This window comes from Bos grunniens, chromosome 8 (assembly GCF_055505025.1).
Source record: "Bos grunniens cultivar Pamir isolate PY7600 chromosome 8, Bosgru_T2T1.0, whole genome shotgun sequence".
In the NCBI taxonomy this organism is placed as follows: domain Eukaryota; kingdom Metazoa; phylum Chordata; class Mammalia; order Artiodactyla; family Bovidae; genus Bos; species Bos grunniens.
The window spans coordinates 81,370,620-81,398,031 of record NC_141172.1 but is presented as its reverse complement, the minus strand read 5'-3'; the positions used below and the strand labels follow the sequence as shown (position 1 = coordinate 81,398,031).

General features: G+C 36.7%; 1 protein-coding gene across 39 annotated transcripts in view; it reads left to right on the top strand.

The window, feature by feature from the left end:
- Nucleotides 1–27,412, top strand: part of FANCC (FA complementation group C) — a 348,443-nt gene that overhangs the window by 249,684 nt on the left and 71,347 nt on the right. For all 39 annotated transcript variants that reach the window (XR_015170188.1, XR_015170187.1, XM_086416983.1 and 36 more), the window contains 3 exons: nucleotides 4,426–4,539; nucleotides 5,444–5,508; nucleotides 21,928–22,092. Coding sequence is in view for 37 of the 39 variants with exons in the window: in XM_086416983.1 (XP_086273109.1) it covers nucleotides 4,426–4,539; nucleotides 5,444–5,508; nucleotides 21,928–22,092 (344 nt within the window). In the remaining 2 variants the exon portion in view is untranslated. The remainder of the gene's footprint in view (nucleotides 1–4,425; nucleotides 4,540–5,443; nucleotides 5,509–21,927; nucleotides 22,093–27,412) is intronic.

Genomic DNA, 27,412 nt, shown 5'->3' with positions numbered 1-27,412 from the left:
ACACCATAGGCTGTGGGGATTAAATGAGTTGCTCTCTGTAAATTGTTAGTACAGCTCACAGCATATAAATGCTTTAAATGTTTGCTAAATAGAATGCCAGTCTGGTAACAGAAAGTTAAACACTTCCAGTGCTGTTTTCCCTCCATCTAGCATCAAACTGATCTCCTCTGTGGGAAACCCAGCCTGCTCCTGATTCTGAGCCTTTTGCAGCCTACTTTCCTAATAAGGAAACTGTTCCCCTCTCCCCCTGCCTGGTCTGATGTGGCCACCTCCACATGGGTGCAGCATATGGGTAGCCAAGCCTGGCTGGACTTTTCCTTCACCAGAACACCTACACTGCACTCCCCACAGGGAGTCAGGTCCCACCTGCTGAAGGCACCATGTGTGTGCCCCTTGCTGGGGTTAACTAAGAGTCCACCAGTAAACACCTCCCCTCAAAGAATGGTACACTGACAGTAATTTACCTCCCCTGGCTCTGCCAACCTAACCACAACTGCTTGATCTCACCCAGAATGCATTTAGTGTTTGAAAATAACTGGGAGGTGAATTCTCCTGGGGCTGTTGTCAGCTCCTGTTTGCTTGCTGTATTTATAAAGGATAGCTTTGAACTGAAAGGAAAAAAAGGCCAATACTTGGCAAGTAGCTTCCATCCAGACTTTTCTTCACTCTAGAAGGAACCTTTTCATTGTCTTATGTCTTATTAAAAAGCTCACTTTAACTCTGTAAGTTTCCTGTTTTTCTCCCTCCCTGGTGGTTTCATTTTTTGTGCGTCATATTATGCATGTGGCTGAGTCTTTTTTTTTAATTATTAATATCTTCTACTAAGTAGTAGTATTTCAAAGTTACTTTGTTAGCTTGCTATGAAATCTTCTAATTTGAAAACAGTAGGTTGGCTTTCAGGTAGGAACAGCAGAGAGATACAGTTGTTCAGTCACGTCCGACTCTTTGCGACCCATAACCTATACAGTCCATGGAATTCTCCAGGCCAGAATACTGGAGTGGGTAGCCTTTCCCTTCTCCAGGGGATCTTCCCAACCCAGGGATCAAACCCAGGTCTCCCACATTACAGTCAGGGTCTTTACCATCTGAGCTCTTTCAGCAGATTTCAACCTAAATATACTTAGTAGTGTTGTCTGGAGTTCTTTTTTCCTTCTTCTGAACTTTTTATTTTGTATTGGGGTATAGCCAATTAACAATGTTGTAATAGTTTCAGGTAAACAGCAAAGGGACTCAGCCATACATATTCAGGTATCCATTCTCCCCCAAACTCCCCTCCCATCCAGGCTGCCACGTAACATTGAGCAGAGTTCCCTGTGCTGTACAGTAGGCCCTTGCTGGTTATCCATTTTATCCATACATAGTAGATGTACATGTTCATCCCAGACTCCCAAACTATCCCTTCCTCCGACAGCTATAAATTCACTCTCTTAAGTCTGTGCGTCTGTTTCTGTTTTGTAAGTAAGTTCATTTGCAGCAACATGGATGAACCTATAGAGTGTCATACTGAGTGAAGTAAGTCAGAGAAGGAGAAGTATTGTTTGACATCCCTTATATGTAATCTAAAAAGAAATGATACAAATGAACTTACTGCCTGGAGTTCTGTTTTGAGGAAACTGAGGCAAGTCAGAGCTCACAGGGGTAAAGTATCATAATCTACCTAAAAGGGTGCCCACCGGACTAGGGTTGAGTTTTCCCTGGGGACGAATTGTAATGGGGAAAAGAGAGATGGCACAGAGGTCTTCCTTGATGTTTCTAATGCTTTATTAAGTTCCATGGTGGAGGAATTGTTGTATTATTTTGTATCTTTTTGAATATGTAAAATAGTTTGTAATAGAATTGACATGATGAGTTAGTAATATGTGCCCTTTGTGTTAACTGGCAAAGCAGAAAGAAGAAAAATATATAAACCCATAATAGCGCCATCCTAGAGACTTAATGTTTGGTGATTTTTTTTTTCATTATTTTTTTGTTCCTATGTCTGGATTATTTTTATATTGATGAGCTCATTTCTGTATATACAATTTTGCATCTTCCTTTCTTCATTTAATATTATAACCATTTAAAATGATGTCATAAGTTCTTTATAAGCATTTAATGGCTTACAATGAGCCACAGTATTGAGGGTATCACAGATTAATAATTCCCTCCTGTTAGACATTTTTTTGCTATAAGAAATAACACTGTGGTGAACATCTTTGCACATAATCCACATTGTCATATTTTGATTTAGTTCCTTACATGTATGCCAGATACATTAAAAGTCCTGAATGCTTTTAAAACCTTTAATATACATTCTCAAGTTGTTTTCTATAAAGTAACCAACCTATAAGGTGTCTAAATGTTACCACTTATAACATGTCTACATGTTACAAATGTCTAGGCAAACATCAGATCAGATCAGATCAGTCGCTCAGTCGTGTCCAACTCTCTGCAACCCCATGAATTGCAGCACTCCAGGCCTCCCTGTCCATCACCAACTCCCGGAGTTCACTCAGACTCACATCCATCGAGTCAGTGATGCCATCCAGCCATCTCATCCTCTGTCGTCCCCTTCTCCTCTTGCCCCCAATCCCTCCCAGCATCAGAGTCTTTTCCAATGAGTCAACTCTTCGCATGAGGTGACCAAAGTACTGGAGTTTCAGCTTTAGCATCATTCCTTCCAAAGAACTCCCAGGGCTGATCTCCTTCAGAATGGACTGGTTGGATCTCCTTGCAGCCCTGTCAGTCCAAGCTTAGGGGTGGGTTATGGGCTGTGTTATACTCGCTCATACTCTGTGGGTGCCTTTGTCTGATTCACAGTAGCACTGATGTGTGATTCCATCTGAAATTTTCCAGTAGCTCACACAGAACACCTGTTTCAGAGAACCCAGATTAGCCTTAGGTATTCATGTCTGTAAAAACTTTAATTCAGTTACCCTTTTTGATTATGAGGCTAAACATTTATCCATGTGTTTCTTGGGCATTAGTGTTTCGTCTTAGGAATTATCTGTTCCTATGCCTTTTTAATGCTCTTAATATTTTTCATATGGTATTTTGTACGGTCCATCTAGCCAAAGCTATGGTTTTTCCAGTAGTCATGTATGGATGTGAGAGTTGGACTCTAAAGAAAGCTGAGCACCGAAGAATTGATGCTTTTGAACCGTGGTGTTGGAGAAGACTCTTGAGAGTCCCTTGGACTTCAAGGAATTCCAACCAGTCCATCCTAAAGGAGATCAGTCCTGGGTGTTCATTGGAAGGACTGATATTGAAGCTGAAACTCCCAATACTTTGGCCACCTCATGCGAAGAGCTGACTCATTTGAAAAGACCCTGATGCTGGGAAAGATTGAGGGCAGGAGGAGAAGGGGATGACAGAGGATGAGATGGTTGGATGGCATCACCAACTCAATGGACATGGGCTTGGGTGGACTCTGCGAGTTGGTGATGGACAGGGAGGCCTGGAGTGCTGTGGTTCATGGCGTTGCAAAGAGTCAGGCACGACTGAGTGACTGAACTGAACTGAACTGAACACTACATTTGATTCTGTATTAGTGTGTATAGTTGCTTCAGTCATGTCCGACTCTGTAGCCTGCTAGGCTCCTCTGTCCATGGGATTCTCCAGGCAAGAATACTGGAGTGGGTTGACATGCTCTCCTCCAGGGAATCTTCCTCACCCAGGGATCGAACCCATGTCTCTCACATCTCCTGCATTGGCAGGTGGGTTCTTTACCAATAGGGCCACCTGGGAAGTCCAAATTTGATTACATATGCAGTATTATTTGTTGTTAATATTCTTAGTTTGTTCTGGGAAACACAAAGTGTGTTTTTTTTGAGGGGGAGCTGTTTTGTTGTAATTTAGAACAATTGTTGATTTGCTCCCTTGACTTTGAGTTTATAAAGTTCTTCCCCATTCAGACATGTGAAAAGTACTTCTGTTTTCTTCTTGCTTATTATTTTATTTCAGTTTTACATTGATCTCTTTAATTTATAGTAAATTCAAGTATATTTTGATAAGTATCATAAGATGAGAATATAATTTTTTTCAAGTAGTTTTTCCTAGTACCATTTATTGCATAATCTTTCCTTTCCCTAGTGATTTGTGATGTGTTCCTTGTCAGGTATTAAGTAATCATCTCTACTCTGATAAGAATGTTTCACTGAGTTTAAAACCAGTAAAGATCACATTTTTAGTGTAGTTAAAGCCTTGTTCATTAGTTATACGTATTTCACTATTAATGTTTTTTTAATTTACTTAATGTAATAATTTTATCACTAACTTATTTCCTCTTTATATCTGAATCAAAGTGAACTGAGTATTTGGAAAAATTATGATTATTCATTTCATTGAGACCACCCCATTTACAAATGACCCAGCTTCTTGGCCTTATACATAATAGGCATTTATTTCATTTTGAGACCTTTTTCTTTTTCTGTTTATGTTTTTTAGAGGTTGTTATCTCATATAGTTTCCACATCCAGATTTGATATAAAAGAAGTTGGTCTTTTTAATCAAGTTCTTGGGTATGCACCCACAGACTACTATCCTGGTTTACTTAAAAATGTGAGTATTTTTAATTTATTAGTATTGAAATTTTCATTGCTTAATGTACCATCTGCAAAAAAGGTAAATGGAAATATTTCACTCCTCCAGGAGAGATGTTTAACTTTTCTGTGTTTATCTCTTCTTACCTTGGGTGGACTCATGGCCATGTAAGGAAAAAATGTGGGATGAGAGATTAGAGAAGAAGAAGGAAACCAGGAGAGGTTATTCTAAATCAACCAACCTCTCTGTCCCTTAACACATCTCATTTATTCTCTTAAAGATTTCTGGGAGAAGAGACTTCCTTAACCAATATAAACACAGTCTTTTACTGTTGGACAAATTTCATATTTAAAAATAACCTGATGGGAATTTTATGTTAAGGCAAAATATTCAATAAATAACAACCTTCTATATATTTACATCTTAGAATTAAAGCTGTGATTTCTTCTGCCTTAAATTTTAGCCAAATTCAAGGAACAATTTATGGTCTTAGCACAGCTCTTTTAAAAAATGTTTGAGATTTTAATGTTTGAATACTGTTCTAGTCTTTTGGAAGCTGTATACATGAACAGCATTTTTAAAAAATAATAAGTTAAGAAAGAAAAAAGTAAACTAACTCTAGCATGGTTTTATTTTTAATAGGTTTGGTTTTAATTTGGGGGAAATTAATGACTTGCCTAGTATTAATTTGCTTAAATATTTAGGAGTACAGAGTAACAGACATTAAACATAAAATCCAGATTATTAGTAAATGTGATTTGGCACTGCTTTCTTTTTATTTTGAAGAAGTAAAGCAAGGAGAGGATTGGTGGGGGAAGAGAGTGGGGAATCTCAACGGAAATATCACTCACACCAAGAAAAATAGAACTGATGTAATCCTGTTTGCAGCGTGAGTTAACCTGCAACTGATTTTGTTTTACAGATGGTTTTATCATTAGTGTCTGAACTCCGAGAGAATCATCTTAATGGATTTAGCAGTCAAAGACGGTAGGTGTTAAACTAAACATCCCCCTTCTCAAGTTTCAAAATGTATCAGTTTATTATGAAAGAAAAGTTTTATAATTCTTAGGAAATGCATGTTCATAATTATGGTTATATTCTATGTAGAGAGATTATTTTCAGGGGGATACATGGCAAATTGGCAATTTTTACAGATTTTCTTTTTTTAATCACTTTTCTCTCAACTCTCAGGTCGTTAAGTAGATCAAACAATGTCTCTTGGGTACCAATTGAGTAAAACTGATACCCACATATGCAGAATCCAACACAAAAGAAAGAATGCATGGCTCAGTGTGAGGCTGTATCATTCACACACACAGTTACACAATCAAAATTATTTACAAGGCAGCAGATATTTGGTATGCACAAATAACCTATTTTAAGAAACATAATATACCAAAATCTAGACTAACCAAATCAAATAGATTCAGACAAATTAAAATGCAATTAATCGTATTACAAAATATTTCTTCACTAAATGAAAGAATTCAAAGTTGTTTTGATTGGTGAGCATTTTTATTTTTAACAAATCATTAGAAGAATCTGGAACCAAAGAAATTTGTAATTTTTTTTTTTTTAATAAAGCTGTTGCCAATTAAAGCTCTGTCTGAAATGGTGTTTGCCCTCAGCCTTTAGGAACCATTTGTATTAAATCCCTTAAAGTAAAATATAAAACTCTTAGATGAAAACACTGGAGAAAATGTTTATAACATGAGATTTGGCAGGGATTTTTTTGAATACAACACCAAAACCATAAGAAACAAAGCAGAGGTAGATAAACTGGATTTCATTACAATTAATACAATACCTGGTAAGTAAGATATATCATTCAGTTGGGAATAATATATCTGATAAAGGATTAATATCCTGACTATAAAAAAAACTCCTAAAAACAACAACAAAAGCTCAATTCAAAACTGTGGCAGATTCATTTCGATATTTGGCAAAACTAATACAATATTGTAAAGTTTAAAAATAAAATAAAATTAAAAAACAAAACAAAACAACAACAAAAAAAACAAAAATGGGTAAGAGGCTTTATTAGGGACTTTATTAGAGACTTTATTAGTTGTAAAAAGATGTACAACTGTCCAATAAGCATATAAAACGGTGCTTAAAATTACTAATTATTATGGAAATTCAAATTAAAAGTCACAGTGGGATACTACAACACGCCTAAGTAGAATGGCTATAATTTAAAAAACAACAAACAGAATGGAAAATGACATTTTGGCAAGGATGTGGAGAAAGTAGAACCCTCACACAATGCTGATGAGAATGTAAGTGGTAAAGCCCTAGTAGAAAACAGTATGGCAGTTCCTCAGAAAGTTAAGCATAGCATTTCCATAAGGATAGCAATCACTATAACTGGTTTGGTAGGCAGTGTGGTGGTTTATTATAAAGTTAAACACATTCTTAACATTGAACCCAGCAGTTTCACTCATGACAAAGAAATGACAAAGAAAAATGTAGGTATTCACAAATGTTTCTACATAAATATTCATAGCTGCTTTATTTGTAGTAGTTCAGAAACAGAAACAACCCAGAGGACCATCTTCAAGTGAATACAAAAATAAATTAAAAATTATCTGTTACCATTGTTTTAAAAAATGAAAAGACAAGTCATAGATTCTGAGAAAGTATTTTCAAATCATACATCTGATAAAGAGCTCATACCCAGAATATACAAAGAAGTCAGTAATAGGAAGACAGATAACTCAGTTAAAAAACTGGTAAAAGATGGGAATGTATGTCACTGAAAATATATGTACATACACCAGTGGCTAATAAGCACACAAATGCTTGTATGTGAATGTTCATACTGGCATTATTCATAATAGACCAAAAGCAGAGGCAACCCAAATATCTATCAACTAATGGATGGATAAAATATGCTCTGTCCATACAATAGAATGCTATTCCTCAGTGAAAAAGGACCAGTCTTCTGATTCCTGCTGCAGTATGTGTTAACATCAAAAACATGCTTGGACTTCCCAGGCGGTGTGGTGGATAAGAATCCGCCTGCCGATGCAGAGGACACGGGTTCTATACTTGGTCCAGGAAGATTCCACATGCTTAAGAGCAACTAAGCCTGTGTGCCGCAACTGCTGAAATCTGTGTGCTCTGGGGCCCGCAATGAAGAGTAGCCCACACTCTCCGCAACTAGAGAAAGCCCGCATGCGCCAATGAAAACCCAGTGCAGCCATAAATAAATAATCTAAATTATTAAAAACAAAACATTATACTTAAGCCAATCATGAAAGGCCACATACTGTATGGGTCCATATTTGTAGAATGTCCAGAATAGATAAATCATAATAGAGAGACAGAAAATAGAGTATTTGCTGCCTGGGACCAGAGGTAGGTAGAGGGGTTTCCTGCAAATGAGCACAAAAGATCTTGAGGTGATGGAAATGTCCTAAAAGTGGATGATGATGATGGTGGTTATCCAAGTCAATAAATTCATAATTCAATAAAATCTTTTGAATTCTACATTTTAAACAGGTACATTTTGTGGTATATAAAGTACACCTTAAAAAATAAGATGAAGTGCCCATAGGGTGTGTGGAAAGCACTTACCATCATTTATACATCAGGTAAAGACTTTGATTTAGCCTTGAGGTGAATGTTGAATAATGGATCTTTGAAGTAATAGAATTAAAAATTACTGAAGGGGATTTAAAAAGTCAGTAGGATGCAGTGTGTATTTACACTCTACACCAAACTCCCACCATAGGTAAAGTTGATGATTTCTTAAAATTCAGTAAGAATAAATAGAAGCAATAACAAGAAGCTATTAAATAAATAGAAAAGAACAGCCAGATTTAGAAGGTATTTGCAGTTTATAAAACAGACAAAGGATTAGTGTGCAGACTATAGAAATGCTTCCTGCAAATTAATCATAAGGCAAACACTCCAGTATGGAAATGGACAAGATATAAGCGGGTCATTACTGAAAGAAGAAAACTGAAAAAATAATAAACATTTTAAAAATTCTTAAGGAGTGATGTCAGCAAGATAGCAGAATAGGAAGCATAAGTCTTGTTTCCCCACAGAAGCACTAATTTAATAGTAGTGTATGATCCAAAGAGCCTTTGTAAGAAATTCAGAAATCAATTATGAAGTACCCCTGGCAAGCTCAAAACCAAGCATAACCATACTGAAACATGTAAGAAAGCCATTTCATATCAACCACAGTAGCCCCTCCCCTAAGCTTTTCAGGCTTGGGGGATTGGAAGGAAAAAAATCTAGGTTGAAGCTTCTACTTTGGGAAAGAAAGAATGGCATGTGTCCAATGTTCTAACTTTTGGGAGACTACCTGAGGAACTGCCATCTGTCTTTCCTAACTCTGACCACTGACAGGAAACCAGCATACTTTTAATGGCTGGAGACCATGGAGAGTTAAACAATGCTTAGCTGATTTTTGTAGCAACAGAGAACTGGCAGTGCCACAGACAGAGGCCGGCTCAGGTTAACATGATTAGGACAAAGTACCCAACTCACAATTTCTCTTTTAGGGTGGGGGCTAGGGAGAAGAGTAGAATGTACATACAATGTTTCAGCTTTTAAAGGGGCTGCTGCTGCTAAGTCGCTTCAGTGCTTCAGTCGTGTCTGACTCTGTGCGACCCCATAGACAGCAGCCCACCAGGCTCCGCCGTCCCTGGGACTCTCCAGGCAAGAACACTGGAGTGGACTGCCATTTCCTTCTCCAATGCATGAAAGTAAAAAGTGAAAGTGAAGTCGCTCAGTCGTGTCCGACTCCTAGCGACCCCATGGACTGCAGCCCACCAGGCTCCTCCGTCCATGGGACTCTCCAGGCAAGAGTACTGGAGTGGGGTGCCATCGCCTCCTCCTTTAAAGGGCTACCCTGGACTACCTTAGAGATTAGTTTCTGTCTCCCCTGACCTGAGGCAGTAAGGGAAGGAGTATACTTTGGATGCCTGAGGGGCTACAGAGAACAAAAGAGCTTAGTAGCTTGTTGTACCATCAGAGAATCTGTGGTACCACAGATAAACACTAGAGGGAGAAAGAGATAAGAAACTCTTGAAAAAGAAACTCAGAGCTCTCTAATTGGGAAATTATGTACACAAACATAGAGAAGATGCATCCCCAGAAAATGTTTGAAGGCCCCCCAGGTTCTCTAGACAGATTGATTAAAAATCTTCCCCTGTATAGAACCAGTCCATAAAGACCAGGAGAGGTGACTCTTCAAATTCAAAAAACACAACAAAAAAATAATAAGACACACAAAGAAACAGGAAAACATGGCCCAATCAAAGGAATAAAAGGAATCTCTACAAACCTACCTTAAAGAAATGGAAGTCTATGAATTAGCTGATTATTCAAAATGATCATTCTAAAAAAAACTTCAATGCACTGCAATAGAATACAGATAAACAACTGAACAAAATTTTAAAAAATGATGCATGAACCAAATGGGACCACCAGCAAAGAGAATAGAAGTTATTGATGAACAACCAAGCAGATATTCTCCAGCTGAAGAATACAGCAACTGAATTTAGAAATTCACTAAAATGGTTCAACAGACTTGATCAAGCTACTGGAAGACATGTTTTTTGAAATTATTAAATTAGGAAAATATAAAGAAAAATTAATACATAAAAGTTAAGCCTAAAAACTAATGGGACACCATGAAATGGACCAGTTATACACATTGTGAGAGTGCCAGAAGAAGAAAGAAAAACGTAAAGAGCTTATCAAATATGAGGAAGGAATTGGACACCCAAATTAAAGACCTTTGACAAGATGAACTGAAAAGGCCCATCTGAGAAATGTTACAATCAAACTGTCAAAAGTTAAAGACAGGAGGTTGGAGGGGCAAAAAAGTCAAAGAAAGAGAATATTGACAACAGTAAGAAAAAACAAATCACATTCAAGGAAACTCACATAAAGATTATTAGTACATTATTCTGTAGAAACATTAAGTCCAGAAGGGAGTGGGATGATATATTCAAAGTGCTAAAAAAGAAAAACCTAGCAACTGAGATGATTATATTCTGCCAACTGTCCTTGGCATGAAAGAGAAATTAAGACCTTCCCAGATGAGCAAAAGCTGAAGGAGTTCATCACCACCAAACTTCCTAGAAGAATCGTTAAAGGGAGTTTTTCAAGTTGAAAACAAAGGAACTCTAGACAGCAATGCAAGAGCATCCCAACATACAGAATTCTCTGGTAGAGTAAATATATAAACAAATATAAAATCATGTAATACTGTAACGCTGCTAGGTCACTTCAGTCGTGTCCGACTCTGTGCGACCCCATAGACGGCAGCCCACCAGGCTCCCCCGTCCCTGGGATTCTCCAGGCAAGAACACTGGAGTGGGTTTCCATTTCCTTCTCCAGTGCATGAAAGTGAAAAGTGAAAGTGAAGGCGCTCAGTCGTATTTGACTCTTAGCGACCTCTTGGATTGCAGCCTACCAGGCTCCTAACTTAAAATATAAAAATCATTAAAAAATGGTAACTGTAAAACCATGTTAATGGATAAAAAGTATTGCACGATGTAACTTATGACATCAAAATCATAAAGCACAGCGAGGAGATACAAAGAAGTAAAGATTTTTTTTCCTACAACTGAAGTTGTCAGTTTAAAATAGATAGTACACACACACACACACACACACACACACACACACACAATGGAATACTACTCAGCCACAAAAAAAGAGCAAAGTTTTGCCACTTACAACAATATGAATGGACCTGGAGGGTGTTGTGCTAAGTGAAATAAGTCAGACAGAGAAACACAAATACTTGTATGATATCACTTATATGTGGAATCTAAATAATAAGACAAACTAGTAGGTATAACAAAAAGGAAACAGACTCACAGATATAGAGAACAAACTAGTAGTTCCTAGTGAGGAGAAGGAAGATAGGGAGAGGCAAGCTAAGGGTAGCGATTAAGAGGTACTAGCCGCAGCAGCAGCAGCTATTATGTATAAAATAAATAAGCTACAACCTAAAGGGGTAGGATAGCGGGTGGGAAGGAAGTTCATGAGCTAGAGGATATATGTATACTTGTGGCTGATTCACACTGTTGTAAGGCAGAAACCAGCACAACACTGTAAAGCAATTATCCTCTATTTAAAAATAAATTTTAAAAAAGCTGTAAGGATGTATTATACAACAAAAGGAATATAGCCAATATTTTATAGTAACTATGAATGGAGTCTAACTTTTAAAAATTATGTACACCTGAAACTTATATGATATTATATATCAGCTATATCCCAATTTAAGAAAAGATAAAAAATAAAATAAATTGCTGTAACTGTAAGATAGTTAATGTTATCCCCATGGTAACAACACAGAGAATACCTATAGAAGTTGCATAAAGGAAAATGAGAAGGAAATCAAAGCATATCCCTACCAAAAAAATTTTTTTCAACTATACAAAGAAAGGCAGCAAGTGGGAAGAATAGGGACAGAATAACCAAAGACATACAGAAAACGGCGAAATGACAATAGTAAGTCCTTCTCTATTAGTACAGGAAGTCCCCTACTTGTGAATGAGGTCTGTTCTGAGAGTGTGTTCATAAATCTAGTTTGTTCCTAAGGCCAAGAGAGTTAGCCAGCTAACACTATAATAGGTTTATGATATGTTTCATACAAGTAATATGTAAAAAACAATATAAAGGAAGCATTTTTAATCTTATAGCAGAGTACCTTGAAAAGTACAGTAGTCCAGTGCAATAGCTGGTATACAGGGGCTGGCATTGAGTAAACAGGCAAGAAGAGTTACTGACTGGATAGGGAGAGGAGGCTGGGAGATGGTAGAGCTAAAAGATCATCAGCAATAGGAGATGGAGGGCAAGCTGCAATTTCACTCATGCCAGACATTGATGGCACATGTTCTGGTTCCTTGCTGGATTCAATTCTATCTACCCTGTTGAAAAAATGACCCAATGATGTCTAGGTAGCAGCTCTTTTTTTCTCATCCCAGATGACACAGAATGATATAGAATACACTGGGCTGCATTCTGATCAACTGCTATAGCCATCACGTTCCATTCTGCATTTGGGTCCTGTGCCTCAAAAGCTAACAGTGCCTCCTAAAATAAAGAAAATCCCCTTGCCATTTCCTGTCATGAATCTCTTTGGTTCTTCAGTTACTTCTTCATTTTGTCTCTCTTCATCCTTTCTCTGGTCCTCCAGTTCCATCTGGTCTTCATTAGTAAGCTCCTCGTGTTGCACAAAAATAGTACTCTACAGCAAAGTACACAAAAGCACAACCCCTTGTAAAGGACGCGTGAACGTGACAGTATATGCCAGGCATGTGAACTAACATGATTAAATATGTGAACGCACATTCATATCTTCAAAAATTCACAACTTATAAGTTCATATGTAGGGGGACTTACTGTAATTACTTTAACTGTAAATGCATTAAAATCTCCAATCAAAAACCATAGAGTGACTAATTGGCTAAAAAAATAAGGCCAACTATATGCTTTCTACAAGAAACTCATTTTAGGTGTAAGGATATATATAAAAGCTGAAAGCGAAAGGGTGAAAAAAGGTATTCCATGCAAATGGTAGCCACAAGAGAGCAGGGGTGGCCATACTTTTATTAGACAAAGTCAAAAACTGTTTCAAGAAACAAAGAAGGACGTTATATAATGGGAAAGGGGATCAGTTCTCTCAGAAGATAAAACATTTTAAAATACATATGCACCTAACAGTAAAGCAACAAAATATATGAAGCAAATATTGATTGAAGGGAAAACTAGAAAGCAGCACAGTAATAATAGGAAATTTCAATGCCCCATTTTCAGTAATGTATAGATCAACCAGACCAAAGGTCAATAAAGAAACAGAGGATTTGAAAAACATCAAAGATGAATAGGACCTTATAGTTATATTTAGGACACTCTATAATAGCAGAATGTACATTCTTCTCAAGCACACATAGAAATTCTCCAGGATAGATCATATATTAGGCCACAAAACAAGTTCTAACAAATTTAAGATTGAAATCATACCAAACATCTTTCTAACCATGACAGTACACAACTAAAAATCAATAATAGGAAAATTGGGAAATTCACAAATATGTGCAAATTAAACAATACACTATTGAACAATTAATATATCAGAGAAGACATCACAAGGGAAATTGAAGAATATCTTGAGACAGATGAAAACAAAAATACAGTATACCAAAAATTATAAGATGTAGGAAAAGCAGTACTAAGAGGGATGTATATAGTGATAAATGCCTTCATTAAAAAAGAAGAGATACCTCTAATCAGTAACCTAACTTTATACCTCAAGGAGCTAGTAAAAGAATGTACTAAACCCAAGGATTCAGAAAGAATGAAAAAAATTAAGATTATAATAGAGATAAACTAGAGAATAGAAAAACAGAAAAAAGGTTTGTTTTTTTTTAAGATCAACAAAATTGACAACCCCTTAGCTAGACTAACAAAAACAGAATATTCAAATAATAAATACCAGAAATGAAAGAGGAGATGTTACAACTGATGCCGTAAAAATAGAAAGGATCATAAGACAGATTATAGACCTTTATACACCAACAAAAAATGGATAAATTTTTATTGATATACCAAATTATAAATTTAAAAATCTGGATAAATCTATACTAGTAAGGAGATAGAATCAGTAATCAAAATCCTCCCCAACAAAGAAAAGTCTTGGACCAGATAACTTCACTGGAGAATGCTACTAAATATTTTAAAAAGAATCAAAAAATTAAAGAGACACTGCCTATGCTAATAGAATGTCCTCTAGACACTGACACATCTGATACATTCCTTATTTGCTCTCTAGAATGATATTTTCTATGAGGTTTTTTTTTTTTTTTTTTTTTCCTTTTTAGAAAGAATTCTAGATTTCAACAGAAATTTCTTGTGGATATTTTTCTGAAAGCATTGAAATTTTAGAGAAATTCTGTCTCTTGGGTTAGGTTGTTATTCTTACCAGAAAGCTGAATTTAAAAAGGAATTTGATGCCCAACATACTTTTTGAGTCTCTTTATGAGTTTTGAAAATCCTGCTTTTAAGACCTAAAACCAGAAAGTTTGGTTCTACCGCCAGAAAAGAACCTGGGTCCCTGAAAGCTTGTGTGAGACTCAGAACTCTTAAGTCTACAATTCTCTAGTGAATTCTGCCAAGTGTGTTCTCTTGTCTTGAGCAGAAACTGATTTTGTGAAATTAGTGGAATGGCATCGTGATATTTGAGAGAGCTGCCAAACATGCTGGAGCCATTATAGTTGTTACCGTCATAAGTTATTTATAATAATTAAAATATGTATCACAATAATATGTAAGTTTTTCCTACTCTGTGTCTGAAGTTATCTGTATATTTTTAAAATTTAAAAATAAAAAGATTTGAATTTGAATATAGCATTGTGGGAAAACTACTTTCTGGTACATTTGAATCCAGATATTCATTCCTATTATTTATGAAACTTGGGTTTTATCATTACTTTCCTTCTGCTAATATGGCTTCAAATGTTAAAGCAACTCAAAGACTCTTAACTTAAATCCCTCATAAACAGTGCTACACTGCTTTTTTCTGGGATTTGTTTTTTTATAGAGGGTTTCTATTTTCTTTCTTCTTGCCACTTGAATGTTTAAAGTTCATTTCAAAACAATTCTCAAAGCCTATAGAAAATATAGAAATTAATAACTTCAGTGCATAAATTGTCAGTGGAACAAAAGGAAAAAAATAGGAAAACCTATTTGGAATTTCCTTTTGCATTATTTTTAGAGGTCTGATAAATGATCTTGTCATAGTGCTTTAAATAGAGTTTCACTTGCCACCAACTAAAATCAACAATCTAATGACAGAATGTTTAAAATCTCTCTTGTTCTTTGCTATAAACTGTCTAGAAGGAGCAACATTCTGGACTTTCTGAGCATCATCAGTTCAGCTTGTATTTCTGTGGTTTGCTGCAGATGGTTTGGAAAGTGCAGTGCACCCACATGGGAAGGATATCTCTAGCAGTGTATGGTTACCATTGATTCTTCTGCAGTTGAATTCTTGTGCAAAAATCATTTGGAAGTGCTGCTCTGGCAATCAGTCAAGACCTAATGCTTAGTATAATCCAGTCTGGAAAATATTGCATAAGTCTGGTTGAAGTTAAATCTCCACACTCCAGTAAAAGAAGGCTGTGAGCACTTTGGAAGATTATCATTTGGTCTGTCTGCATTTTGGTAGAATCAAGAGCTACCTCAGTTATCTGAGACGTTAGAATTTTTCAGGAAAATTATCTTGGACTTTTTCCAGCCTAATTAGGAGATATAATCTGCAGCCTGTAAGTGTCAATTCTTGATAAATGCCCTTGGTGCTGAGGTCATCTTTTTTACCCACTCAGTGACCAATAATAGTCTCTGACTCTCCTTTTTTTTTAAGATAATGAGAGAAAAGTTGTACTTATAGGTCTTTTAGAGAAGAGAACTGATTGGTAAGGCTATAGAGATAAGAGCATCATGTACTCCTCCTGTATTTCAGAATTCTGGATTTATTGTGAGTGCATGTAATGCTCAGGCATATTTTGCAATTTCTCAAACTTTCATGGAGCCTTTATTCTGTGCAAAATATTCTGCTAGCTGCTGTGCAAAATATACACACAAAAGAAGCAGCTTCCATCACACACAAACACAGTAGCTTTCTCTTTTCTTATCCTAACCAGTAAGCTCATATATTCCAAGAGTTTAAGGTATTTACAACTCAAGGTAAATATATCTTTTTGTTAACAATGTAGATTATAGACTCAAAAACACACGAATTAATTTTAGGTCTAAAACAATCTGGATGGTGAGTTAGAGAAAGATGATAGAGCACTGTGGAAGATAAATGCTGTTGAGAGACCTCAGCCATTTGGAAAAGTGGTAAAGAACAAGAAGTGAGTTTTAAAATGGGTGAATATTTAAGGAGAAAAGACAAACTGTTCACAATGAGAAGATATCATTGTGTTATTGTTGTTCAGTTGGAAAATCATCTCCGACTGTTGGCAACTCCATGGACTGCAGCACGCCAGACTCCTCTATCCTCTGCTGTCTCCTAGAGTTTTCTCAAATTAATTTCCATTGAGTCAATGATGCTATCTCATCTGCTCCCTCTTTCTCCTTTTCTCTTCAATTTTTCACAGCATTGGGGTCTTTTCCAGTGAGTCGTCTCTTCGAATCAGGTGCCCAAAGCATTGGAGCTTCAGCTTTAGCATCGGTCCTTCCAATGAATATTCAGGATTGATTCCCTTAAGGATTAACTGGTTTGATCTCCTTGCAATCCAAGGGAATCTCAAAGAGTCTTTTCCAGCACAGTTTGAAAAGCATCGATTCTTCAGTGCTCACCCTTCTTTATAAGATAACTCTCACATCTGTATATGACTACTGGAAAAACCATAGCTTTGACTAAATGGACCTTTGTTGGCAATGTGATGTCTCTGCTTTTTAATATGCTATCTAGGTTAATCATAGCTTTTCTTCCAAGGAACAAGTGCCTTTTAATTTCATGGCTGCAGTCACCATCTGCAGTGATTTTAGAGCCCAAGAAAATCTGTCATTGTTTCCACTTTTTCCCAGTTTATTTGCCATGAAGTGATGGGACTGGATGCCATGATCTTAGTCTTTTGAATGTTGAGTTTTAAGCCAGCATTTTCACTCTCCTCTTTCACCCTCATCAAGAGGCTCTTTAGTTCTTCTTTGCTTTCTGCCATTAGAGTAGTGTCATCTGCATATCTGAGGTTGTTGATAATTCTCTTGGCAATCTTGATTCCAGTTGGTGATTCATCCAGCCTGGTATTTTGCATGATATACTCTGCATAGAAGTTAAATAAGCAAGGTGACAGTATGTAATCTTCTCATACTTTCCTAATTTTTAACCAGTCTGTTGTTCCATGTCTAGTTATAAATGTTGCTTCTTGACCTACATATAGGTTTCTCAGGAGGTAAAGTAGGGTGGTCTGGTATTTTCATTTCTTTATGGATTTTCCATGGTTTGTTGTGATTCACACAGTCAAAGGCTTTAGTGTAGTCAATGAAGCAGAAGTGGATATTTTTCTGGAATTCCCTTGCTTTCTCTATGATCCAGCAAATGTTGGCAGTTTGATCTCTTGTTCTTCTGCCTCTTTGAAACCAAGCTTGTACATCTGGAAGTTTTTGATCATGTACTGCTGAAGCCTTGCTTGAAGGATTTTGAACATAAACTTGTTAGCATGTGAAATGAGTGATTGGCCGTGATTGTATAATGGTTAGTACTCTGTGTTGTGAAATGAGCAAAACTGTACAGTAGTTTGAACATTCTTTGGCATTGGGATTGGAATGAATGTTGACCGTTGCCAGTCCTGTTGCCATTCTTGAGTTTTCCAGATTTGCTGACATTATCGAGTGCGGCACTTTAACAGCATTGTCTTAGAATTTTAAGTAGCTCAGCTGGAATTCCATCACTTCCACTAGCTTTGTTTGTGGTAATGCTTCCTAAGATCCACTTGACTTCACACACCAGGATGTCTGGCTGTAGGTGAGTGACCAAACCATCGTGGTTATCTGGGTCATTAAGATCATTTTGTACAGTTCTTCTGTATATTCTTACCACCTCTTCTTTATCTCTTCTGCATCTATTAGGTCCTTACTGTTTCTGTCCTTTATTGTACCCATCGTTGCATGAAATAATACTTTGATATCTCCCAGTATTCTAGAAGAGATATCTAATCATTCTCATTCTATTGTTTTCCTCTATTCTTTGCATTGTTTATTTAAGAAGGCCTTCTTATCTCCCCTTGCTATTCTTTAGACCTCTGCATTCAGCTGGATATATCTTTCCCTTTCTCCCTTGCCTTTCACTTCTCTTCTTTCCTCAGCTGTTCGTAAAGCCTCCTCAGACAACCGCTTTGTCTTCTTGCATCTCTTTATCTTTGGGATAGTTTTGGTCACCACCCCTTGCACAGTATTACAAACCTCCATCCACAGTTCTTCAGGCACTCTGTTTACTGAGTCTAATCTCTCAAATCTGTGCATCAACTTCACTGTTAATCATAACGGATTTGATTTTAGGTCATACGTGAATGGCCTAGTGGTTTTCCTTACTTTTTTCAATTTAAGTCTGAATCTTACAATAAGGAGCTCATGATCTGAGCCACAGTCAGCTCCAGGTCTTGTTTTTGCTGACTGTATAGAGCTTCTTCATCTTTGGCTGCAAAGAACATAATCAATCTGATTTCAGTATTGACCATCTGGTGGTATCTGGGTGTAGAGTCGTCTCTTGGGTTGTTGGAAAAGGGTGCTTACTATGGCCAGTGTGTTCTCTTGACAAAAGTGTTAGCCTTTGCCCTGCTTCATTTTGTACTCCAAGGTCAAACTTGTCTGTTATTCCCAATATCTCTTGACTTTTGTATTCCAATCCCCTATGATGAAAAGGGCATCTTTTTTTGGTGTTAGATCCAGAAGATCTTTTAGGTTTATAGAACCAGTGAACTTCAGCTTCTTCAGTATCAGTGGTTGGGGAATAGAATTGGACTACTATGATGTTGAATGATTTGCCTTGGAAATGAACTGAGATCCTTCTGTCATTTTTGAGATTGCACCCAAGTACTGCATGTTGGACTCTTTTGTTGACTTTTTTTTTTAATCATTGTGTAGTTAGACAAAAAATTGTCTCTATGAGAATTTTGCTGTTATCAAGTAAATAATACAGCTAAACTAATAATTTATAAGAAATTAATAATAATGTAAACCTTATATGCAATTATATTTTCTTAAAGTATTCAGTTGATTTTTAGAGATTGATAACTAATTCTGGAGACTTTTAAAGAGTAGAGCAGTGTTTCTCAAACTTTAGTGTGCAGAAGATTACCCTGGAAAAATGTAAACAGATTCCTTGGCCTCACTTCTAGAGATGCTGCTGCTGCTGATTTCTAGACCTGTACTTTGAGTACCTCTGATATAGAAAACTTGGAAAAATCCTGAAGATTAATGTGCATAACCTATGACGAGTAGGAACTCTAACGATTTAGCCAGAAGATTAACATGAAAATGTAATGTAAAAAATGAAATCAAGTGATGAACTAAGCACCTGAATGTCCTAGTGTTTACTTTATACTCCCAACTTCTATAATTTTAACAATTAAATACATAATACCATGAGAACGAGAGGGGGCTTTTGATGACCCTCAAATTATGAGAGAAGCTTAGAGTGGTAGGTAGGGGCATATTTTTAAGGTAAATATCACATCCCCAAAAGTTTGTAAGAGCATTTTTTTTTAGGGTAGATTCAAGAAATAGGAGGGTAGATGGCAGCCAACAAGATAGTAGTCCTTGTTAGTACTTCAGGAATAGCAGCCAGCTGGCCAGTCCCTCATCCACTCCTCCTCACCCGCTAGCCCCAGAATAGAGACAACAGTGTCCTGTTTCCAGCAAATAGGAGGGACAGGAGCCTTTGAAAGAGAATAAGTATCAAATGGCTATCAACGCCCAGCAGTCTAGGGGGTGCTCTAGTGCCCAGAATGCAATTTATTGGCAACTGCAGCCAGCACCACATCCCTGACCCTGCCCCCTAGCGCTGGAGGTCAACTACACTGAACAGAGCATTCATGGAGAGGCTAATGTGGAATCCCAAATTCCAGAAAGAACAAGTGAAAACCACCAGATATTCATGAAAAATTGACACCATAAGGAAAAATGAACCAAATGTAACAAACGGAAAATGCAAATATACCAATATATACATTTACAAGGATAAGTGATTGGATTTTTTAATAAAAAAAGAATAATTATCTCATTATTCTTTAATTAGCCTAAAGGAAATCAACTCTGAATATTCATTGGAAGGCCTGATGCTGAAGCTGAAGCTCCAGTACTTTGATCTCCTGATGCGAAAAGCCAACTAATTGGAAAAGACCTTGATGCTGGGAAAGATTGAGGGCAGGAGGAGAAGGGTGCAATAGAGAATGAGATGGTTGGATGGCATCACCAACTCAATGGACATGAGTTTGAGCAAACTCTGGGAGATAGTGAAGGACAGGGAAGCCTAACATGCTGTAGTCCATGGGGTCGCAAAGAGGCAGACATGACTGAGCCACTGAAAAACAACTATTAATTATCTTAAGAAGAGAAACTTATTAAATCCTTGAAATAGGAATGGTTTGTTTTTTTTTCCTAAAGAGGAGACATTTGAGGGGGGGAGTCAATAAATTGGCTGAATAGAAGATAAAGCTAAATAACAATGACTCCAAAGATTGAGCTGAGTAGTTCTGCTAGAATATAATACAAAAGGACAAAGAAATCAAAAGTAAGAAAAGCTTATTTTTTGTTTTTAACTTTTTGATACAGACATCAGGGTAATGCTGATCTCTGTATCAAATTTGATATCAGGTTGATTCAGCTTTCAGGGTAATGCTTGACCAGTAATTTGTGGATAATGTCAGCCTGTCTCATGGTAGAGATAACCCATCACCAACCCTCTAGACCTCTGGCAGGCAGCTCTACTTGTGTTCCTAGACAGATTTTCAGGAATGAGTGTGAACAGCACTTGATGGATTTTAGTGTATTGTCAAACGAGAATATGTATAATTGTGTGAAGAGTCTATTATAACACTCCTGCCTTTTAAAGCTGACTGATGCCTATCTATGTGGGACTAGACTCCATGTAATTCAACCGAAATAATGTATTGCAATAAATTAGATCAGATCAGTCGCTCAGTCGTGTCCGACTCTTTGCGACCCCATGAATCGCAGCATGCCAGGCCTCCCTGTCCATCACCAACTCCTGGAGTTCACTCAGACTCACGTCCATCGAGTCAGTGATGCCATCCAGCCATCTCATCCTCTGTCGTCCCCTTCTCCTCCTGCCCCCAATCCCTCCCAGCATCAGAGTCTTTTCCATTGAGTCAACTCTTCGCATGAGGTGGCCAAAGTACTGGAGCTTCAGCTTCAGCATCATTCCTTCCAAAGAACACCCAGGGCTGATCTCCTTCAGAATGGACTGGTTGGATCTCCTTGCAGTCCAAGGGACTCTCAATATGCACAACTAAATATAAGAATCCACTGTCTTCTTTCAAACCATATAGGAAAGAGATTTGTAAACATATAAAATAGTGCCACTCTTCTCACTAAATATTTTTTTGTTTTGTAAAATATAGTTATTTTTTAACAAAAAATGTTATTCATGTTAACATCAAATGGATTTTTTTTTGTTACTTTTAGCTAGTTAATAAATATTTTAGGTGTCTTTGTTTTAATTGCAAATGTGATGAATATTGGTAGTTATAACCTCAGAAATGAAAGAAATAATTCAAAGAAATTAAAATCAAAAAATAACTCAAAGAAATAATTAAATTCTTTCAGCATGAAGATTTTATATGCCTTTAACTATGTGTGGCTCTAAGATTTTGGTACTTACTGCTCATTTTATTTATTCCATAGGATGTCTCCTGAACGAGTAAGGTCCCTGTCACGAATCTGTGTCCCACTTCTTACTTTGCCAGATTTTGAACCACTGGTAGAGGCTCTGCTCACCTACCATGGACATGAACCTCAGGAAGTACTCTGCCCTGAGTTCTTTGATGCTGTGAATGAGGCTTTTTTGCTGTAAGTGATGACCCTTTACTTCATCATCCAATTCTGTTTTCCTTTTTTTAGAATACTTCAGTATGTTGGAAATGTAATTTGCAAATGTTTTGGTCTCAGTACCACTGTATATTCCTAAAAATTATTGAGGATCTCAGTGACCTTTTTTTAAAATGTGGGTTCTATCTATCAATATTTACCGTACTTGAAATTAAAAATCTTTTTAATATTTATCATTTCCTTTTAAAATAACAATAAATTGATTAAATATTAGTACAAATAGCGTATTTTTTAACAAAAAACTGACCTTTTCCAAGAAAAAAAAATTGTCTAACAAGAATGACATTGTTTTTACATTTTTGCAAACTTCTTTATTTTTTGACTTAAAAGATGACAGCTAGGTTCTCACAGTATTTTTGTATTCAGTCTGATGCAGTGTTTTTTTGGTTGAAGCATAAGAAAATCCAGCTTCACATAGACATGCACTTGGAAAAAGCACTAGTATTATTTTAATAGCCATCTCAGATTGTGGATATTTGAGGTGAATACCTCACCAAAAGTTGAAAATGGTGAGGTTTTTTAAAGGTTAGTTGCAAGGTGGATTCTGAAATTATGTAAATGAGCTTTTCACACTATTACATTAAAACCCATTGGTCTGTCTTGCACTTTTAATGGATTTTGTAGCTTCATGCATGGTTTATTTGGAAAATATTGGTTCATTAAGTTATGCAGATCTTCCAAACATTGACATATTTTCATTTTATCAGGAATGTCTTTTAAGTGTTGGGAAGCTATAAAGCTCACATTGGTGAAAGCAAATTTTCCAAGATTCTAATTCCTGCTTAAAAACTCAAATTTATCATTGGTTACAAATACCGTCAGTTGTTTTCCTTAGTATGCTAAGGTCACTTCTGTAATTTAGAAAAAGTATGTGCCAAATATTCAAGTCTGAATAACCTTTGTTTGTCCACCAGGCATTTTTCTCAAGTAAGTTTATGAAAACAGTGGCTAGTTGATCTCGCAGCTCAGCAAGTTGCACAGTGCTTTTCCTCTGGACAGTCATCACTTTTTGGTATATAGAAGAAATCTTTATGCATACTTTTCACCACACAGAATTTTTTTAAGTTAAAAGTGTCCTCAAGGGTAAAATTAATATTTTATATTAATACTTACTGTGAAATGCATTTTTATGTGAAACTGGCAGTGTTTTTACTGTATGTTGTATCAAAGTGTACAGTGACCACTGTTGCTGCACTGATTTCTGTTAGGTACAACATTACTCGCTTTTTGTACTATGAATGCAAATGTCAACTCAGTTGTTCTAGGAAAACCACGAGATACAAAATAGTTATTTAACACTTCAAGTATTTCTGTACCATATGTGTGTATTGCTAAGTTCATCTAAAAAAAACTCCTGTTCTTAGTGCCAATACCAGGTGAATAGAAGCAACACAACTAGGTCAGCCATATCTGGAGATTCAGTTTTAAGGCAGAAGTACAGTTCTGTTGATGAAATATTAAGTCAAATACACATTTGAATTATTTAATTCCTTTTTTTAAAGACTCTGAATGATTGGTCTTAAATTAGTGCTGCAATTAGCTCGCACTATGATAGAATTTGAGAATATCCTATTAAGACACAGGAAGATACATTTACAGTTTTTAGCACAATACTTTGGACTAGATGTCCTACTCTCATGAGTCAGAGAAATCTCTGGTATTTTGATTTCATATTTCCCCATGAAACAGCTGTGAAATGAAAGAAGTCTTTTAATTCTCTTTTGTAAAGCAAATAATCCAGTTTTAATATAAGAAAATATAAAGTTTATTTTTGAATAAAATATTATTAAATTATAAATAAAATGTTTTATTTATATAAAAATTTAAATATGTAAAATATATATCTAAAATAATATGGATACAATTTATGAAATTTTTAAAAAGATGTTTGGATTTATTACAAAATAAGACAAAAATGCACTTGGGTTCTTGTTATGTTTCCATGTAGGCACAAGAGAAAACATCAGAGTTTTTATTTACTTATTACATTTTATTTCCCCCCAGCTTAATTGAGATATAAGTGATATATAACGTGGTATATTTTTTAAGATGTATGAATTAATTTTATACACTTTTAAGTTGCAAATGACTACCACTATAGTGTTAGTTAACACCTCCTTCACATCACAGGATTGCCATTTCTCTTTCTGTTGTTGTGAGAATATTTAAGATGTACTCTTAGCAACTTTCAAATACGCAATTCAGTATTATTAACTATGTGCCATGCTGTGCTGTACTTAGTCGCTCAATCATGTCTGACTCTGCAAACCCATGGACTGTAGCCCGCCAAGCTCCTCTGTCCATGGGGATTCTCCAGGTAAGAATCCTGGAGTCGGTTGCCATGCCCTCCTCCAGGGGATCTTCCCAACCCAGGGATCAAACCCAGGCCTCCTGCATTGCATGCAGATTCTTTACCATCTGAACCACCAGGGAAGCCCATTATTAACTATAATCAGCATGATGTATTTTTAGATCCCCAGAACTTATTCATCTTATAACTGGAAGTTTTAAGTACTTTTTGATCAACATCTTCCCATTTCTCCCACACCCCCAGTCCCTAGTAACCATCATTCTAGTCTCTGTTTCTATGAGTTTATATTTTTTTAGATTCCACATAAACTGCTACCGTATTTGTTTCTCTTTCTAACTTACTTCATTTATCATAATGCCCTCAAGGTCTGTCCATGTTGTCACAGCCAAGGATTTCCTTCCTTCTCATGCCTGAATAATACCCGATTGTGTGTATGTGTGTGTGTACAGATATAAATACCACATCTTTATTCATTCTTCTATTGTTGGACACTTAGCTTGTTTTTATATCTTAGCTATTTTAAATATACATAATAAACACAGGAGAACAGATATCTTTTTGATACCTTGTTTTTATTCCCTTTGGATATATACCCAGAACTGCAATTGCTAGATCATTTGGTAGTTTTAGTTTTAATTTTTTGAGGAGCCTCTAGACTGTTTTCCATAGTAGCTGCACCAATTTGTGTTCCCACCAATGTTACGCCAAGGGTTCCCTTTTCTTCACATTCTCACCAATACTTGTTACCTTTTGTCTTTTTGTGATAGCCATCCTAATAGGTATGGGGTGATATTTCACTGTGATTTTGATTTGCATTTCCCTAATGATTAGTGATATTAAGTACCTTTTCATTTACCTGTTGGGCATTTGCATATCTTCTTTGGAAAAATGTTTATTCATATGTTCTGCCCACTTTTTAATCAGATTGTTTCATTTTTTTTCCTATTGAGTTATATGAGTTCTTTATATATTTTGGATGTTTACTCATTATCATATACTTTGCAAATATTTTCTTGCCTTCTATAGGTTGCCTTTTCATTTTGTTGATAGTGTAGAAGATTTTTGCAGTATAGAAACTTCTTAGTTTGATGTAGTTCCACTTAATCTATTTTTGCTTTTGTTGCCTTTGCTTTTGTTGTCAAACAAGTCATTGCTAAGACTAATGTCATTCTTGTCCTCTATTTTCTTCTGGGAGTTTTACAGTTTTAGGTGTTAACATTCAATTCCTTAATCCATTTTGAGTTGATTTTTGTGTTTAGTATAAGACAGGGGTCCAGTGTCTCTTTTTTTTTTTTTTTTTTGTATGTGGTTTATCCATTTTCCCACTATCATTTATTGAAGCAACTGTTTTTTTCCCTATTGTATATTCCTGGCCCTGCTGTCATAATTTAGTTGATTCGTATATTTATGAGTTTGCTTCTGGGCTGTCTTTTCTGACAGATGTGTATATACCAATGCCATACTGTTTTGATTATTATAGCTTTGTGATATAGTTTACATGTACAGATGTGAGAGTTGGACTATAAAGAAAGCTGAGCGTGGAAAAATTGTGCTTTTGATGCTTTTGAACTGTGGTGTTGGAGAAGACTCTTGAGAGTCTCTTGGACTGCAGGGAGATCCAACCAGTCAATCCTAAAGGAAATCAGTCCTGAATATTCATTGGGAGGACTGATGCTGAAGCTGAAACTCCAATACTTTGGCTACCTGATGCGAAGAACTGACTCATTGGAAAAGACCCTGATGCTGGGAAAGATTGAAGGCAGAAGGAGAAGGGGACAACAGAGAATGAGATGGTTGGATGGCATCACTGACTCGATGGACATGAGTTTGAATAAGCTCCAGGAGTTGGTGATGGACAGGGAAGCCTGGCATACTGCAGTCCATGGGGTCGCAAAGAATCGGACACAACTGCGTGACCGAACTGAACTGAACTGATAAGCCGTGCCATGTAAGGCCACCCAAGACAGATGGTGGGTCATGGTGGAGAGTTATAACAAAACTTGGTCCACTGGAGAAAGGAATGGCGAACCACTTCAGCGTTCTTGCCTTGAGAACCCCATGAACAGTATGAAAAGACAAAAATATATTCCACTCTGTTGTGGCATATATGCAAGTAAGGACTGTTATCAGAGAAGGCAATGGCACCCCACTCTAGTACTCTTACCTGGAAAATCCCATGGACGGAGGAGCCTGGTAGGCTGCAGTCCATGGGGTCTCGAAGAGTCGGACACAACTGAGAGACTTCACTTTCACTTTTCACTTTCATGCATTGGAGAGGGAAATGGCAACAAACTCCAGTGTTCTTGCCTGGAGAATCCCAGGGATGGGGGAGTCTGGTGGGCTGCCATCTATGGGGTCGCAGAGAGTCGGACACAACTGAAGCGACTTAACAGCAGCAGTAGCAGCAGTAAGGACTGTTATATCTTCTGGGAAAATTGAGCCCTTTATCATTATTTAATCAGTTTCTGTATTCCTGATAATTTTCCTTGCCTTAATGTCTGTTGTATTTGAAATTAACATGACTACTCCTGCTTTCTTTTAGTGTTAAGCATGGTATATTTTTCTCCATCCATGTAGGTTTTTAAAAATTTATATACATTTAAATTTTTTACTTTGGTTGTGCTGGGTCTTTATTGCTGCACATGGGCTTTCTCTAGTTGTGATGAGCAGGGTCTTCTTTCATAGTGGCTTGTCTTGTTACAGATGATGGGCTCTAGGGTATATGGGCTTCAGTGGTTTCAGTGCGTAGGCTCAGTAGTTGTGGCACAGGGGGCTTAGTTGACCCATGGCATGTGGGATCTTCCCAGACAAGTTATCAAACATTTGTCCCCTGAATTGCCAGGCAGATTTTTAACCACTGAACCAGCAGAGAAGCCCCTGTCTGTCCATTTCATTTTATTTTTCTCTGTACTGGGTCTTTGTTGCTGCATGGGCTTTCTCCAGTTGTGGGGAGCAGGGGCTACTCTTTAG